The sequence below is a fragment of the Trichechus manatus genome, unplaced genomic scaffold (assembly GCF_000243295.1).
Source record: "Trichechus manatus latirostris isolate Lorelei unplaced genomic scaffold, TriManLat1.0 scaffold00033, whole genome shotgun sequence".
Lineage (NCBI taxonomy): Eukaryota > Metazoa > Chordata > Mammalia > Sirenia > Trichechidae > Trichechus > Trichechus manatus.
This window is the reverse complement of record NW_004443969.1, coordinates 9,794,748-9,812,950: the sequence shown is the minus strand read 5'-3', so window position 1 is coordinate 9,812,950 and position 18,203 is coordinate 9,794,748. Positions and strand designations below refer to the sequence as shown.

Here is an 18,203-nt window from a genome sequence, read left to right as displayed (position 1 = left end):
GCACAACTAGAAGAATGTAATCAATGTCACTGAATTGTACATGTAGAAACTTTTGAAATGGTGTAACTTTGGTTATGTATATTTTAACCAAAAAAAAGGTCCTCCAAGGTCGAGAAGGGAGAGTGTTGACATGTCGTGGGGTTGTTAACCAATGTCATAAAACAATATGTGCACTGACTGTTTAATGAGAAACTATTTGTTCTGTAAACCTTCGTCTAAAGTACAATAAAAAAATACATATATATTGTTTTGTGCCATAGAAGCTTGCCCATGTTTACCACCAGAGGAGGGTGTATGACTTATATATTGCAAAATCATTTGTATAAAAACATATATAAAGGAAAACAATTACCTTGGGTTCTTGCTTTTTCTTGACTGAAAAGTGTAAAGAAGTAAATTGATTATACATGGCAAAATTACTCGCTTTTAGACCAGTAAGAGAATAATTTAGTGACTATGTAAGGCTTATGGATGCATTTAAAATGAAAAAGGAAAGGACTATTAGAATATGTTCCAAGCTTCACTCACAACAATAGAGTTTTCATGTGTAGATAGGATGGCACTCCTTTCTGGTTTCTCATGTAGATCCAGGTGAGTAAAACATACAAAAATTAGTAATCACTACATTAGCAAGGCTTGAGGCAGTAGCGTAAATAGTTAAGTCCGTGAACCCTGCAGTCAGTTCACACACCACTACAACCAATTAGTTGTGTCACCTTGGGCAAATTACCTCACCTCTCTGACACTTCAGCTGCCTCATCAGTAAACTGATAGGTAATGAGAGAGAGTAATAATAAGACTTAACCTTTAGGGCTATTGTGATGATTAAACAGGGACCTATGTAAGTGCTTAGCAAGTGCTTGGTACATGGTAATTAACTGCTCTACAAATGTTAGCTATTATTTCTGACAGCCTGCCAAAACCATGCTTAAGAGAACTATGTATGTGCCCTTCAGGATTCAAAGCATTTGACTCAGTCAGATTATTTCATTTAATCACCTGACAAATACTTCCTGATCAAGGCACTGTAGGTGTTGGGGATGTATTAGTACACAAGAGCGAAAGACATTTTTCCTGCCCTGAAGATTACATTCTGATAGATAGAAAAACATTAAACAACTAATTGTTCAATTACTCAGATAATTACCATTGTGATGAACGCTTTGAAGAGGAACAGCAGGATATTATTAGAGTTTATTACAGGCTGTATTACTTATATATTGCAAAATCATCTGTATAAAAAACACATGTAGTCTGGAGGACAGTAACAGGGAATTCTAGAGGAAGAGTAAGCTACCTGATGGAAATAATATTGAGAGATTGGAAACATGAGTACAAATGAACTAGGAGAAGTTGCAGGGTAGGGTGGGAAGAGTAAATGTTCCAGGCAGAGGGTAAGTTACATGTGGAAACAAAATCCCCAAATTTCAGTGGCTTAATCCAAGTAAGTTTTATTATTCACTTCACAGATTAACATCAGTCAAGGTGTAAAGGGGCATTGGTACAAGGAGCTCTGCTCCATAAAGCCATTTTTAGAACTCAGGATCTTCCTATCCAGTGGCTCTCCTTTCCTTGGCATCCTGGAGATCTGTTATATTCCCTACATGCAGCCAGCAAACAAATTTCAATATGTCTACAGATCTTGAATTGCAATATTAAAGGATTTTATGGGCAAAATATTGAACAACGCAGGAGACATCAATAGAAGACAGAAGGAATACAGAGTCACTGTACCAAAAAGAATTGGTCTATGTTCAACGATTTCAGAAGGTAGCTGTACTGAAGGCATTGACGAAATACAAGACTTCAGGAATTGACAGAATATGAATTGAGATGTTTCAACAAACAGATGCAACGCTGGAAGCACTCACTTTTCTATGCTAAGAAATTTGGAAGACAGCTACCTGGCCAACTGACTGGAAGAGATCCATATTTGTGCCCATTCCAAAGAAAGGTGATCCAACAGTATGTGGAAATTATCAAACACTATCATTAATATCACAAACAAAATTATGCTGAAGATAATTCCAAAATGGTTGCAGCAGTACCTTGACAGGGAGTTGCCAGAAATACAAGCCAAATTCAGAAGAGGACATGGAATGAGGGATATCATTGCTGATGTCAGACAGATCTTGGCTGAAAGCAGAGAATACCAGAAAGAAATTTATCTGAGTTTTATTGACTACGCAAAGGCATTCAACTGTGTGGATCATAACAACTTAGGGATAATGTTATAAAGAATGTGAATTCCAGAACACTTAACTGTGCTCATGCAGAACCTGTCCCTAGACCAAGAGGAAGTCATTCAAACAGAACAAGGGGATACTGCGTGGTTTAAAGTCAGGAAAGGTGTGCGTCAGGGTTGTATCTTTTCACCATATTTTTTCAATCCGTATGCTGAGCAGATAATCTGAGAAACTGGACTATATAAAGAAGAACTCGGCATCAGAAGATGGCACAAACTTGTTTGCTGAAAGCAAAGAGGACTGAAGCACTTACTGATGAAGATCAAAGACGATAGCCTTCAGTATGGATTATACCTCAACATAAAGAAAACAAAAATCCTCACAACTGGACCAATAAACAACATCATGATAAACAGAGGTAAGATTGAAGTTGTCAAGGATCTCCTTTTACTTATACCCACAATCAACGCCCATGGAAGCAGCAGTCAAGAAATCAAATGAATTATTGCACTGGGCAAATCTGCTGGAAAAGACCTCCTTAAAGTGTTAAAAAGGAAAGATGTCACTTTGAGGACTAAGGTGTACCTGACCCAAGCCATGATATTTTCAATTACCTCATTTGTATGCGAAAGCTGGACAATGAATAAGGAAGAATGAAGAATCAATGCCTTTGAATTATGGCATTGAGGAAGAATATTGAATATTAAATGCACTGCTAGAGGAACAAACAAATCTGTCTTAAAAGAAGTACAGCCAGAGTGCTCCTTAGAAGCAAGAATGGCGAGACTTCCTTTTATGCACTTTGGACAAGTTATCAGGAAGGACCAGTCCCTGACAAAGGACATCATACTTGGTAAAATAGAGGGTCAGTGACAAGAAGAAGACCCTCAACAAGATGGAATGACATGGTGGCTTCAACAATGGGCTAAAACATAGGAACAATTGTGAGGATGGCGCAGGACCGGGTAGTGTTTTGTTTTGTTGTACATCATGTCGCTATGAGTTGGAACAGATTCAACAGGCATCTAACAACAACTACTGATCCCCTGGACATCTAGTTCAAACTTTGGTGACCCAATTATTTTCTCCTTTGAATTTTTTGTTGATACCATGTGCTTTCACCAATGGAAGGCATGCTGATTACAGGATCAATTCAGAATTTTTGTTATGAACTATAGATTTTGAAACCCATATATGGGATCCCATATGTCCCAGTGGACCCTACATATCATAAATTCTGCTGGTATGAGTCAATGATAAAATTTATTTATTTAAATTTTACTTTTTGAAAATTTGCAAAATATGAGGTAAAACATGAAGGCACCTGGCAATGACTGCACATACATTTTATTCTAGCCTCCTTATTCTTAGGCTTTTTATTATTTTTCATGAAACTTTTCAAAATTTGGTACAATGCATTCTTCCTTACTGCAAAAGCAGTACTTACAGCCCAAATAAATAAAACCAAGGGTTTTTTTTAATCTCAGGAAAATTAAAACTCCAATGCATTCTTCGTTACTGCAAAAGCTTTACTAACAGGCCAAATAAATAAAACCAAAGGAATTTGAATCTCAGGCAAATTACCACTACTATTCTTCATTATACCAAAAGCAATATTAACAGTTAAGAAGCAGAAACAGCTGCCCTGGAATACAGCAGAACTGCTCACAGCAGTGCATTCCACCTGCTACATGTGGAAACAACGATTGAGCCCTAAGATTGAATGCAGGGTCACAATAACTTATAGGAATTCCAATCTCTTTAAAATTACCACTGTGATGCATTTTTATTATTGGAAAGGCATTATTTACTGCTTAGAAGTTAGAAAAGCAGAGAGCCAGCAACACCTGGAAACAATGAACGGCATCAAGGAGAAAATGGCCACTATGACTGAATGAAGACTGGGAATAGCTTCTTCTCACAATAAGTACATTCTCACGAGAACATAGTAACTGGGAAACATAGTGAGGAGGCTTATCTCACAGAAATAAAGGCAAATCTGTCAAAAGTCTAGAAAATTCATACATCCAGGAGGCATCATCTAAGACAATGCTCAATCTACACAAAAATGAGGCTCCAACTCAGGGTTCTTGAGTTTCGAGCCTTTCAACCTTGAGGCTAAACAAGTTAAAATTGGGCTACTTCCTTCCCAAAGAACTCCAGAGACATAAAAAGTGGTTGGGATACCGTATGTCCCATGGGTTACCAAAGGGTTAATTAAAAATATAGGTTCAGATCCAGTAAGTCTGGGGTGGGACCTGAGATTCTGCATTTGTATCAAGCTCTCTGGTGACACTGGTAACTGCTGGTCCTCAGCCTTGACTCTGATTAGTAAGGGCAGACAGAATCTTTCAGAAGGTTTATCAGCGAGGCCTGGAAGGGCACACATCATTTCTGCTCCATCTCATTGGTCAAAACTCAGTCACATTGTTCCACCTAGTTGTAAGAGGGCTGGAAAACCCAGTCTGGCATTGTGCCAGGGAAGAGATGAACACCCCCCACCCCCCATAATTTGACCTCATGTGTTACTGAGTACAACTACTCTATAGGGTTTTCTTGGCTATAATCTTTATAGAAGCAGATCGCCAGGCCTTTCTTCCATGGTAATGAGCACAAACCTAGTGTTCAATAAGCATTGTTGTTGTTAGGTGCCATCAAGTCGGTTCTGACTCATAGCAACCCTATATACAACGAATGAAACACAGCCCCGTCCTGTGCCATCCTCACAATCACTGCTATGTTTGAGCTCATTGTTGCAGCCACTGCGCCAATCCATCTTGATAAGGTTCTTCCTCTTTTTTGCTGACCCTCTACTTTACCAAGCATGATGTCCTTCTCCACGGACTGGCTCCTCCTGATAACATGACCAAAGTATATGAGACGAAGTCTCACCATCCTGGCTTCTAAGGAGCATTCTGGATGTACCTCCTTTAAAAAATATTTTATGGTGTTTTAGGTGAAAGTTCACACAGCAAATCAGGTTCTCCTTAAACAATTTTAATACAAGTTGTTCTGTGCTATTAGTTACAATTTTTTACATTGTGTTAGCATTCTTTGTTTCCATTCTGTTTGTTCTGTTTGCATTGATTTAGCTTCCCTTCCCCTCCTTGCCTTCCCATCTTTGCTTTTGGGTAAATGTTGACTGTTTGGTCTCATATAGTTCATTGTTTAAGGGAGGACATGACTCACAGGTGATACTGTTTACTTTATAAAAAACAATCTATTAATTTGGCTGAAAGGTGACCTGCAGAAATAGCTTCAATTCCATGTTTGAAGGTTATTTTAGGGTGATAGTCTTGGGGGTTCTTCTAGGCTATATCAGTTCAGTAGGTCTGGCCTTTTTTAGGAATTTGAGGTTTGTTCTACATTTTTCTCCCATTCTGTCCGGGTCAGAAGGGTTGGTAGTTGCAGCTGGGCACCATCTAGTTCAGGTTAGAGGAGGCTGTAGTTCGTATGGGCTGTTGGTCCCATGAATTAGTTTCTTCTTTGATCCTTTGACTTCCTTCATTCTCTTTTGCTCCATGTGACAAGAGACCAATAGCTATATCTTATAAGGCTGCTCGCAAGCTTTTAAGACCCCAGATGATAGTCACCAAACTAGGATATAGAACATTATCTTTGTAAGCTATGTTATGCCAATTGACTAAGTTGTCCCGTCTTAGTCATCTAGTGCTGCTATAACAGAAATACCACAACTGGATGGCTTTAACTAAGAGAAATTTATTCTCTCACAGTCCAGTAGGCTAGAAGTCCAAATTCAGGGTGTCAGCTCCAGGGGAATCTTTCTCTTCTCTGTTGGCTCTGGAGGAAGGTCTTGTCATCAGTCTTCCCTTGGTCTGGGAGCATCTCAGCACAGAAACCTCAGGTCCAAAGGACATGCTCTGCTCCCAGCACTGCTTTCTTGGTGGTATGAGGCCCCCATGTGTCTCTGCTTGCTTCTCTCTTTATATCTCAAAAAGAGATTGGCCTAAGACACTATCTAATCTTGTAGATCTCATCAGTATAACTGCTGCTAATCCATCTTATTACATCATAGTGATAGAGTTTACAACACATAAGGAAATCACATCACATTACAAAATGGTACACAATCATACAATACTGGGAATCATGAGCCAGCCAAATTGACAGATATTTTGGGGGGATACAATTCATGACATCCCCCAAGACTAGGGTCCCAAGTCTTCTAACCCAGTAAACCAATCCTGCTAGTTGTTTGGATGTCTAGGAAGCCTCTGTAACAGTGCCCCCTGTGTAGTTTGTTACATATGTGGATACATAAGCAGCACATACAAACATGTATATACATATGCCTACAGATACACCTAAACATGCTTGTACTTTTACTCACATATGCCATTCTGTACATATATCTGCATCCATTTCTACCTATGTAACCACACTTTTTTGCTTGTTTTTACTGTTGTTGCAAAATTATGTATGTTACAGCATTTACCAAAATTATCCCTTTTCTTCGTGTACTTTCTTAGTGTCTTTATTTACCTTGGTCAAGTTGCTTTTCCCATCACCAAAAGTAACAAGTGTCTACTAGGTAGGAACTGATTCCCCTTCTCTTTCCCTTCCATCCCTGGTAACCATCAAAGAACTTTGCTTTCTGTGTGTATATCTATCTATTCTTGACCTTTTCTAATAGTGGGCCATACAATATTTTGTCTTTGTGATTGACTTATTTCACTCAGCATAATGTCCTCTAGATTCATCTCTATTTTAAGACTGTCCCCCCAAAATATCTGTCAACTTGACTATGCCATGATTCTCAGTATTGTGTGATTGTCTACCATTTTCCCATCTGATGTGATTTTCTTATGTGGTGTAAATCCTGCCTCTATGATGTTAATGAGGCGAGATTAGCAGCAGTTATGTAATGAGGCAGGACTCAATCCACAAGATTAGATTTTGTCTAAAGCCTATCTCTTTTGAGACATAAAAGAGAGAAGCAAGCAGAGAGACAAGGGACCTCATACCACCAAGAAAGCAATGCCAGGAGCAGAATGAGTCCTTTGGACCTGGGGTTCCTGCATGGAGAAGCTCCTAGACCAAGGGAAGATTGATGACAAGGATCTTCCCTCAGAGCTCACAAAGAGAGCAAGACTTCCCCTGGAGCTGGTGCCCTGAATTTGGACTTTTAGCCTACTAGACTCTGAGAGAATAGACTTCTCTTTGTTAAAGCCATCCACTTGTGGTATTTCTGTTATAGCAGAACTAGATGACTAAGACAAAGATGTTTTGAGAACTCCTCATTATTCTTCATAGTTGTGTAGTATTCTATCGCATGCAGGTACCACGATTTATTTGTTCATCCATTGATGGGCACTTAGGTTGTTTCCATCTTTTTACTATTGTGAATAATGTTGCAATGAATGTAGGTGTGCATATGTCTATTTGTGTCACTGCATTTATATCTCTAGGATATAGACCTAGAAGCTGGACTGCTGGATCATAAGGTATTTCTATTTCAAGCATTTTTTCATGTATTTGTTGGCTGCCTGTCTTCTTTGGTGATCTGTTCATGTCCTTTACCCATTTTTTAATTGGATTGTCCTTTTGTTGTTGAAGTTTTCTGTATATTCTAGAGATTAGACTTTTATCAGATATGTCTTTGCCAAAGATTTTTTCCCAGTCTGTAGGTTCTCTTTTTACTCTTTTGGTAAAGTCCTTTGTTTTAAATTGTGCTTTAGGTGAAGCGTTACAGCTCAATTTCTCATACAAAAATTTATACACATATTGTTATGTGACACTACTTGCAATCCCTATGTGACAGCACACTCCGCCTTTCCACCTTGGGTTTCCAGTGCCCATCCAACCAGCTCCTGTCACTTCCTGCCTTCTCATCCTGCCTCTGGACAGGAGCTGCCCTTTTGGTCTCGTGTATCTGCTTGAGTTAAGCAGCACTCTCTTCACGAGTATTATTTTATGTTTTATAGTACAGTCTAATCTTTGTCTGAAGAGTGGGCTTCAGGCATGGTTTTAGTTCTGGGTTAACAGAGCATCCAGGGCTGGTAAAGTCTTCTGATGAGCATAAGCATTTGATTTTTAGGAAGTCCCAGTTATCTAATTTATCTTCTGTCATTCGTGCATTTTTAGTTCTGTCTGATAGGCTATTTATGCCAAAAATTAGGTCCTCAAGTTTTGACTCTAAGTTTCCTTCCAAAAACTTTATAGTTTTAGCTTTAACATTTAGGTCTTTGAGTCATTTTGAGTTAGTTTTTGATCCATATGGTGTGAGGTATGGACCTTGATTCATTTTTCTGCATATGGATACCCAGTTTTGCCAGAACCATTTGTTAAAAGAGACTGTTTTTTCCCATTGAATGGACTTTGACCCTTTGTTGAAGATTAGCTGCCCATAGATGGATAGATTTACTTTTGGGTTCTCCATTCTATTCCATTGGTTGATGTGATGTGTCTGTCCTTGTACCAATACCAGGCTGTTTTGATTATTGTGGCTGCCTAGTAAATTTTGAGATCAGGAAGTGTGAGGCCTCCTTTGTTCTTTGTTAATATTGCTTTAGCTTTGGGGTCTCCTTCCTTTCTATATAAATTTGGAGATTAGTTTTTCCATTTCATTAAAGAATGATGTTGGAATTTGGATCGTGATTGCATTGTATCTATAGATCGCTTTTGGTAGTATTGGCATTTTCATAATATTGTCTTCCAATCCATGAGCATGTAATGTTTTTCCATTTATGTAGATATCTTTTAGTTTTTTGCAGTAGTGTTTTATAGTTTTCCTTGTATAAGCCTTTTATGGTCCTGGTTAGGTTTATTCCTAGATATTTTATCCTCTTGGGGACTATTTTAAATAGTACTGTTTTCTTGATTTCCTTTTTAGAGTCCTCCTTGTTAGTGTAGAGGAACCTAATTGTTTTTTGTGTGTTTATTTTGTACTCTGCCACTTTGCTGAATCCTTCTATTAGCTTCAGTAACTTTCTTGTGGAATCTCTAGGATGGTCTACATATAGGATTATGCCATCTGCAAACAAGGATAGTTTCACTTCTTCCTTTACAATTTTGATACCTTTTATTTCCCTTACTTGCTGTACTTCTTTCGAGACAGATTTGTTTGTTCTTCTGGCAGTCCATGGTGTATTCAACATTCTTCACCAACACCATAATTCAAACGCATCAATTCTTCCATCTTACTTATCTGTTGTCCAGCTTTCGCATGCTGATGAGGTGATTGAAAATACTATGGCTTGGGTCAGGTACACCTTAACCCTCAAGGTGGTATCTTTGCTTTTTAACACTTTTAAAGAGGTCTTTTACAGCAGATTTACCTAATGCAATATGTCATTTGATTTCTTGACTGCTGCTTCCCTGGGCGTTGATTGCTGATCCAAGTAAAATGAAATCCCTGACAACTTCAATCCTTTCTCTGTTTATCATGATGTTGCTTATTGGTCCAGTTGTAAGGATTTTTGTTTTCTTTATGTTGAGGCATAATCCATACTGAAGGCTATAGTCTTTGATCTTCAGTAAGTGCTTCAAGTCCTCTTCGCTTTCAGCAAGCAAGGTTGTGCCATCTACATATCTAGGTTGTTAATGAGTGTTCTTTCAATCCTGATGCTGCGCTCTTCATATAGTCCAGTTTCTCAGATTGTTTGCTCAGCATACAGATCAAAAAAGTACTGTGAAAGGATACAACCTTGACACACACTTTTCCTGACTTCAAACCACACAGTATCCCCTTGTTCTGTTTGAATGACTGCCTCTTGGCCTATGTACAGGTTCCGCATGAGCACAATTAAGTGTTCTAGAATTTGCATTCTTTGTAATGTTGTCACTAATTTGTTACGATTCACACAGTTGAATGCCTTTGCATAGTCAATAAAACTCAGATAAATTTCTTTCTGGTATTCTTTGCTTTCAGCCAAGATCTGTCTGACATCGGCAATGATATACTTCATTCCACGACCTCTTCTGAATCTGGCTTGTATTTCTGGCGACTCCCTGTCAATGTACTGCTGCAACCATTTTGGAATTACCTTCAGCATAATTTTACTCGTATGTGATATTAATGATAAACCAAAACCAAATCAAACCCACTGCCTTCGAGTAGATTCCAACTCATAGCAACCCTATAGGACAGAGTAGAACTGCCCCATAGGGTTTCCAAGGAGCAGCTGGTGGATTCGAACTGCTGACCTTTTGGTTAGCAGCCAAATGCCTAACTGCTGCACCATCAGATAATGTTCGATAATTTCCACATACTGTTGGATCACCTTTCTTAGGAATGGGCACAAACATGGATCTCGTCCAGTCAATTGGCCAGGTAGCTGTCTTTCAAATTTCTTGGCATAGATGAGTGAGTGCTTCTAGTGTTGCATCTGTTTGTTGAAACATCTTAATTGGTATTCTGTCAATTCCTGAAGTCCTGTATTTCGCCAGTGCCTTCAGTGCAGCTTGGGCTTCTTCCTTCAGTACCATTGGTTCTTGATCATATGCTACGTCATGAAATTTTTGAACATAGACCAATTCTTTTTGTACAGTGACTTTGTATATTCCTTCCATCTTCTTCTGATGCTTCCTGAGTCGTTCAACATTTTGCCCATAGAATCCTTCAATATTGCAATTCAAGGTTTGAATTTTTTCTTCAGCTCTTTCAGCTTGAGAAATGCCCTTTTGGTTTTCTAACTCCAGGTCTTTGCACAGTTCATTGTAATGCTTTACTTTTTCTCAAGTTGCCCTTTGGAATCTTCTGTTCAGCTCTTCGTCATTTCTTCCTTTCGCTTTAGCTACTCTATGTGCAAGAGGAAGTTTCAGGGTCTCTTCTGACATTCGTCTTTTTTCCCTTCTGATCCTATATTTGTCATTAAACAATCAACAAATCCTTGTTGAACAACTACCAGGTACTTGGAAATACAGCTACAAGCAAGACAGACAATATCTTCAATCTCTTGGAATTTATATTCTAGTAGTGGGGACAGAAAATAAAGTTATCTGATAGTGATAAATGAGATGAGAAAACAGGAATAAAGTGATGTAGAAGACAGCAGCAAATGTCCTAGGGTGGTACGAGATGAGCTCAGAGACATAGACAGGGCTAGATCATGTTGAGTTTTGTAAGGCAGGGTGAGAAAGTCTGAAATTTTAAGTGGGATGCCACATCACTGAGGGGGTTTAGGCAGGGGAATGACATGAGCTGATTGTCTTTTAGATCATTCTGGTCATTGTGTGGACAGGGGGAACAAGAGTGGGAGCTGGGAGACTGGTTAGGAAGGCTATTTTGGTGACTGAAATGGTGAAGAGGTCCACTTCAGAACTTGGTTTTGAAGTAGAGTAAATGGGATTTGCTGATGGACATTAGTGGGGAGAAGAGAGGAATTAAACTTTTTTCTTTTTTTAACTAAGCAATTGACTGGATTTTGGTGCCATTTACTAAGATGAGCAAGACTGAGGGAGGGTTTGGAAATAAAGAGTTCTCTTTTGGTTATGATTAACTTGAAGCACTTATTTGCTACCTTTGGGGAGAATTCAAGAATGCAGCTAGATATGAGTCTGGAGATCCCCAGAAGTCAGGGCTAGTGATATAAATCTGGAAATCATCAACATATAGATAGTACTTAAGCCCATGGAACTGGATGAGGTTACCTAGGGAGACTGTGTAGACAGGGGGACGGGGAAAGGAGAAAAGGATAGAGAAAGGAAAAGGAGAAGAGGGCAGGGGAGAGAAGAGAGATTAAGTAATTTGCCTAAGGTTATATAGCTAGTAAGTAATGGAGCTAAGATCTAAACCAGGCAACTGGTTCCAGAGCCTGTATTGTTCCCTGCCCCCCACCCCACCCCCCTCCCTAGTCTTGTGCTAGTGAAAAAAATCCAAAATAAATCCAAAATAAATGGAAATCTCTTTTTAATTTAAAAAAGACAAAGTGAGTATGTATTTGTAAACATTTATTCTCTTGAACTGAAAAAGGCTTGCATCAGCACACATTGTACAGCCTTGCAAATTACACAGAAATTGAAAAAAAAGGTTCCTTGTTCATAAGTGCAATGAATCTTTGATGTCCAGTGATCCGCTGCAAACAACAAAAACAAATTTTAAACCACTTAAGAAGTTTCCAGCATTCACCAAATGCATTTCCTTAAGTGACTAAATAGGATCCACAAAGAGGAGAATGCAAATAAGTGGCATTTAGTTATTGGAGGGACACTTAAAAAAATAAAAGAAGTGTTAAGTATTTTCCTGCTTAGACTGATTTCTATTCCCCTTTGAATCTAAGTGGTCTGATTAAGAGGTGTGAAGAACATAATTTACTTTATAATAATGTTCATACTATCTAATGAATCAGGAAAGGACCTTATGAGGGAGTTCTCTGTTTTCTGGAAATTGTTTCTGTGTTTAGAGATTCAGGGGAAGAGTAATCTTCTATTTGTGGGCTCTCCTTAGTGATCCTCAACTCCCAAAAAAGACAGTAAATGGTTTAGACTTGGTTGTTCCACTCCTGCATTCTTTACCCCCCAAATTCTAAGTTGGGTCATATTGTGCTGGCTGCAAAAAGAAATACAGGTTGCAACTGGTTATAATCCTTTTGAAGAATAATTTGCTGTACAATAGAGCTTTGGATCTGATACAAGAATTCAGAAATATAAAACAAAGTAACTATAAAAGTTAGGAGGCATTTGAACAGCATTTCCTCAGAAAAAGCTGCTAATTCTGTTATCATTCCGATGTGGATGCCTATAGTCATTTGGGACAAAATGCATCTTTCTTCCCCCTTTGCTGGATCACTGGCCTTTCTTCAAAAGCTATAAATGCCATGCCCACACGTCCTAGGAGTCTCTATAATGTTAACAGAGCTCCAAATACCAAGCCAATCAGAGATGAAAGAGGACAAGGGACTCACAAAGGCGAAGGGGTCAAAGGTGGCTGTCACTGAGAACTTGCCCTTTCCAAAATATGAAAGTCATAGTGCTTCTTGCTTGTTCTCAGCTTAAACTTGTTAACTGAGTTAATCTGTTTCTTCAATGCATTCTGCGCAGCTGAAATGGAGGGGAATGTGGCTAAGACGGTGTATGTGGAGGCCAAGTCACTGGGTTTAGAGCGTTCAGGGTTGACAGTGCTATCCCCGCTACCACAGCAGAGGGGGTGACGCCGCAGCTGGGGCTGGGACTGTGGGTCCCGGAGCCACCGAATCTTGGCGCCAATTTTAAAGAGTTCTCCAAAAAGCTTCTCGGCTTCCATGCGAGTTATTCCATCTGGTAGTTCAGTAATTTCCAAGACCTTCCCAACAACTAGAATGAAAAAGGTGTAGAATTAACACATCCTTGTTACCAAAAGGAGCGCTGGTGGCACACTGGTTAAAAGCTCAACTGCTAACCAAGAGGTCAGCAGTTTGAATCCACCAATCACTCCTTGGAAACCGTGTAGGGCAGTTCTACTCTCTGCTATAGGGCTGCTAAGAGTTGGAATTGACTTGACGGCAATGGGTTTTGGTTTGTTACCAAAAAGGTAGGTAAAAAGTACTGTAGACCTAAATGTGAATAGGAAATGAATAGAATTTTCTAAAACCACTCAAATCTACAAAACCGTTATGGCCATCTTTTAAACTATTCCCACATAACCCTTAGAGGCAGGGGGTATAAAGCTAAATGTGTTAAGCTACCCATTTCACAGTCTTCACTGACAGCTGCACACACAAAACGCAGTATTGTACAGTGTATTCTCTAAATTAGGTGTGTGATCTCAGGCAGTTTTCTGAACTTCATGGTACCACTATAAAATTAATACAATACACTAACCACCCCGAGGCTGTTGTGAGTAGAAAGTTAAAGTACATACTTGAAAGCACTTTCCTATGGAAAGGCAATATATTTGTTCATTCAGACTCTATCTCATATAAGTGTAAGGACTACTCCCTTTCTCAAAGAATACAGAGGCGAAGAGTCATCTGGCAAGGAATTTCACCCTAACTTGTACATTGTTTTTCCCATTGGTCCTTTCACCCTTCCTAAACCCACTTGTACTAACTATACTCTCACATCTGAAAAGAGTCAAAATTAAAAGACCATATCTGAGAATCCTAAGTTATAGATGGCATCATGTTCTATTGCTCTTGGGGAGACTCTAGGAAGAGGAAAAACCATTTCTGTGGGGCGGTACATTTTTAGTGACTGTCAGACTGGTCGACAGTTTGTAGAACCACATCCAGTCGCCACTCCCTCGGGACACACCTGCTTCTCCTGCGCCAAGGTCAGTGGATGCAGCTTTTTTAGCTTGTTTCCTGCCTCGATTTCCATGCCTGTTGCCGGGCTGACCCTGGAAACCCACAAGTGGATGAGAAACAAGGTTAATAATGCTGAAAAATGTGTTTGGAATGTTTAAAAACTTAACACTTATGCATACTCCATCTGGGTTTTGTACTAAAAAAACAATCCCAGGCCTTCTGAATTCTGCTTTTGTGGCAGTCCCTCACGATGACTGTCTTTTAAAAGCAAGGGTGCCCTAACCTCACAGCCACCACCCACCTTTGGGTAGCACTAGTGAATTACTGCTCAGCCAAGCATGCATCACCTCCTCCCCTGCTCTGCTCTTGGTGGGGTTTATAAATCAGCTGGTGGAGGCACAGAGCTCTCCTTTGTGTGTGCCAACAGGTGGGCTCAGAGGTCCCTCCACACCCCTAGCAACGGACGTAAGACATGCGACCAGCAAAGCCTAAAAGGTTGGTCGGCTGGCTTTCATACCTGCTGGTTTGGAATGTGTCCATGTAGAACAGCTGGCGGGTTGTACTGCAGTGGTTGGCCAAGTAGTGGATATCTGGTATCTCCTGAAAGTCAATAAAAAATATTTTTATGTTTTTCTCTATTCAGTTATAAAGTTGTTTCCCACAGTTTTCTAAGTTGTTCAAAACAATTAAAATGAAAAGGGGAAAATTAAGTTTAGGAGAAATAAACAAGTATAAGCATTGACATGTTTTTTAAAAGAATTAAGAATTTCCATATTCCTTTAAGAGCTGGGGTAAGCTTCTGAAAGGACTAATAACCGTGGTTATGTAGGAGGGTGAGTGGTAGGAACTGGGAGCACAGAAGACAGGATGGAGAAGGACTTCTCTGTGTAATTTTTTTCCTGGATACTTTCAAATATTTGATTTTTGAACCATTTCAATGTATTATCTATTCAAAAAATCAAGCAAATTTTTAAAAAGTGGATAAAAATGAAAGGATAAAAACAACAACTGAAGATATGGAAGAGAAAGAATCTGAGAAAACTTTGACACTAAATCCTAACATCCCGTATGAAATCCACATTTTTCTATGATATATATATGTAATTTACATTTCAGGGAAAGAAAAAAACCTGATAAACATTAAGCTCTTTATCACTCTAAATTCACTATTAATTACTATATGTATCCATACATTTACATATACTCACACACACTTTTTTACAGTTTTAATTGTTGTAAAAATATATATAACACAACATTTGCCAATTCAACACTTTTCAAGTGTACAATTGAGTGACATCAATTACATTAATCATGTTGCATTTTTACACAGCTTTAACCACTGGGTATATTTACATTCTAAGTCCAGGGTCTGCTCTCAATCTCTCTTTAAAGCCTGTATTTATAATTTTAACTTGCTTAGAAAGAGTGGCACAGTTCTTAAGTGTTAGTCATGAGTAAGTGTCCCCTTTCTAAGTCAAGACGAAGATCTTCCAATTATTTTGTTTTACTAAAGTCATCATGTGGTAAGGGCTTAATAAATACTGCTGCAAAAGCTTTGTCCTGGAGAATAGTATGTTTTCATCTGTGTTACACTCTCATTTTATTTATTTATTTTACTTTAGATTTATCTATTGTACTTTAGATGAAGGTTTACAGAACAAACTAGCTTTTCATTAAACAATGAGTACACATACTGTTTTGCGACACTGGTTACATTCTCATTTTACTTTAACCACAAGTCCCCAAATTTAGCACCTTCTGTGTTTGGATGGGAATTATGGGTAGGTGCTAGGAAAACACCTTCAGGAAATCTTATGCTGCTTCTCTCAATAGCTTTATAACAGAGAGAAGCAACGTGTGGACTGCCTACCTCACCTTCCGTCCACGGGGCTCTTTTCTGAAGAACACTGTGAAGGTGCTTGGGTAGCTCCCTGGCAGGACACACCCAAGCCATACTTATTCCCTCCCAAGCTCCAGCTGAAGGGTACAGACATGACATGGGGACTTGGCACTAAGATCAGAGATGTAATAAGACCTGTGACAATGCATAAGATTCAGCTGCAAATAAGTTAGAGGCAAGTGTTACGATAATAAAGTTAAAAAAAATTAGTAAGGCTCAAAAACTTAGTATTAACAGACTACAGGGAAAGTTGCTTAAAAATTCTGGGAAACCCCTGGACAAAGACACCTAAGATTTAGTCTTTTGCAGCAGCAGTCTTTCCAAATATGGAGACGAGATGAGAAACTGAACACTGGATACCCCACTTTACAGGTGAGGCGATGGGCTCCTTTTGGGGGCATTCATACTAGACCGTGTATCTCTGTATTACTGTATTGCCACACACTGTTTCAATGTATTTCTTATAACATGGTTTATTTTCCTAGGTTATAAATTTGTTTGTGGAAAATTTGGAAATAGACACTTATAAAGGACAAAATAAAACTACCCTGATAATCCCATCATGGCTAGCATTTTGGTGTGTATCTTTTCAGCCTTTGCTCTATATACATATGTGCATGCACATATGTGTATGTGTGTGTATTCTGTAACTTTAAAAAAACTCAGAAATAATTAACATACAATAAAATTAGACCTTTAGTGTTGGGTTAGATGAATTCTGACAATTGTAAAAACCTGTGTAACCATGATCCGAAAAATATATAGAACACGTCTATCCCCTGTAAAGTTCTCTCAAGCTCCTTTCCAGTCAATTCCATGCCCCATTCCCACCATTATCTCATTTCCAACGTTACAGATTAGTTTTGCCTGTAGTTGGATGTCATGTAATTGTAATCATACAGTATGTATTCTTTTTGGGTCTGGTTTGTTTTCTGCTTGACTCTGAGATTCATCCATGTTGTTAAGTGTCAGTAGAATAAGAAGTTTTGTTCTTTTTTATTGCTAAGTAGCATTCCATTGTAAGGACATGCCACAATTTGTTTATCTATTTTCTTGTTGACGGCCATTTAGGTCATGTTCTGTTTAAGATACTATAAAACAAGATTGTTACAAATGTTCTTGTACAAGTCTCTGTAGACATGTTTCATTTCTCCTGGGTAAATACCCAGAAGTGGAACTGCTGGGGTGTATGGTAAAGATTACATTTTAAGAAACTGCCAAATCTTTTCCCAAAGTGGTTGTAGCATTTTATACTCCTATTACAAATGTGTGAGTTTTAGCTGCTCTGTGTCTTCATCAACATTTGGTGTTTCTAGTCTTTTTGACTTAGTCATTCTAGTGCGTGTGAAGTGATACATCATTCTGGTTGTAATATTTATTTCCCTAGTGACTAATGATGTTGAGCACCTCAAGGGTTTACTGGACGTCTGTTTATCTTCTTTGGTGAAATATCTGTGTAATTTTTTTTTAAAATCACTCAACATGTTCTGAATACTACCCCCTTTAATGATCCTTTAAATTTCTAGATAGCTGAACAGTATTCCTTATGTGGATGCACTATAATTTAACCGATCCTGACTGATGGACATTTAGGTTGTTTTTGAATTCTTTTGCTACAGAACAAACTCTTCCGTATATAAATCTTTGTGTGTATTATCCTTAGGAATTCCAGGATATAAAATTCATAGTTTCCTTATTATTTTATATTTGTCTGCTTATGTTTATTCCTCCAACTAGACTGAGGGTCGATGAGGGTTAGGACTTGGCCTTATCTTTGTAATCAGGGGCACAATATGTTCTCAATAACTGTTTTTTGACTAAACTCTTTTTTTTTATATTTTATTGTACTTCAGGTGAAGGCTTACAGAACAAATAGTTTCTCATGAAACAGTAGTACACATGTTGTTTTATGACATTGGTTAACAACCC

The 18,203-nt window shown here is 38.6% G+C and overlaps 1 protein-coding gene across 2 annotated transcripts in view; it reads right to left on the bottom strand.

Annotated features, from left to right (window-relative positions):
• Positions 1 to 12,085: 12,085 nt before the first annotated feature.
• The window catches only part of R3HDM1 (R3H domain containing 1), a 111,070-nt gene continuing 104,952 nt past the window's right edge, over positions 12,086 to 18,203 (bottom strand). For both annotated transcript variants that reach the window (XM_023730201.1, XM_023730202.1), the window contains 3 exons: positions 14,889 to 14,971; positions 14,379 to 14,463; positions 12,086 to 13,439 (listed from right to left, as the gene is read on the bottom strand). In XM_023730201.1, the coding sequence (XP_023585969.1) occupies positions 13,078 to 13,439; positions 14,379 to 14,463; positions 14,889 to 14,971 (530 nt within the window). In that variant the 3' untranslated portion in view covers positions 12,086 to 13,077. The remainder of the gene's footprint in view (positions 13,440 to 14,378; positions 14,464 to 14,888; positions 14,972 to 18,203) is intronic.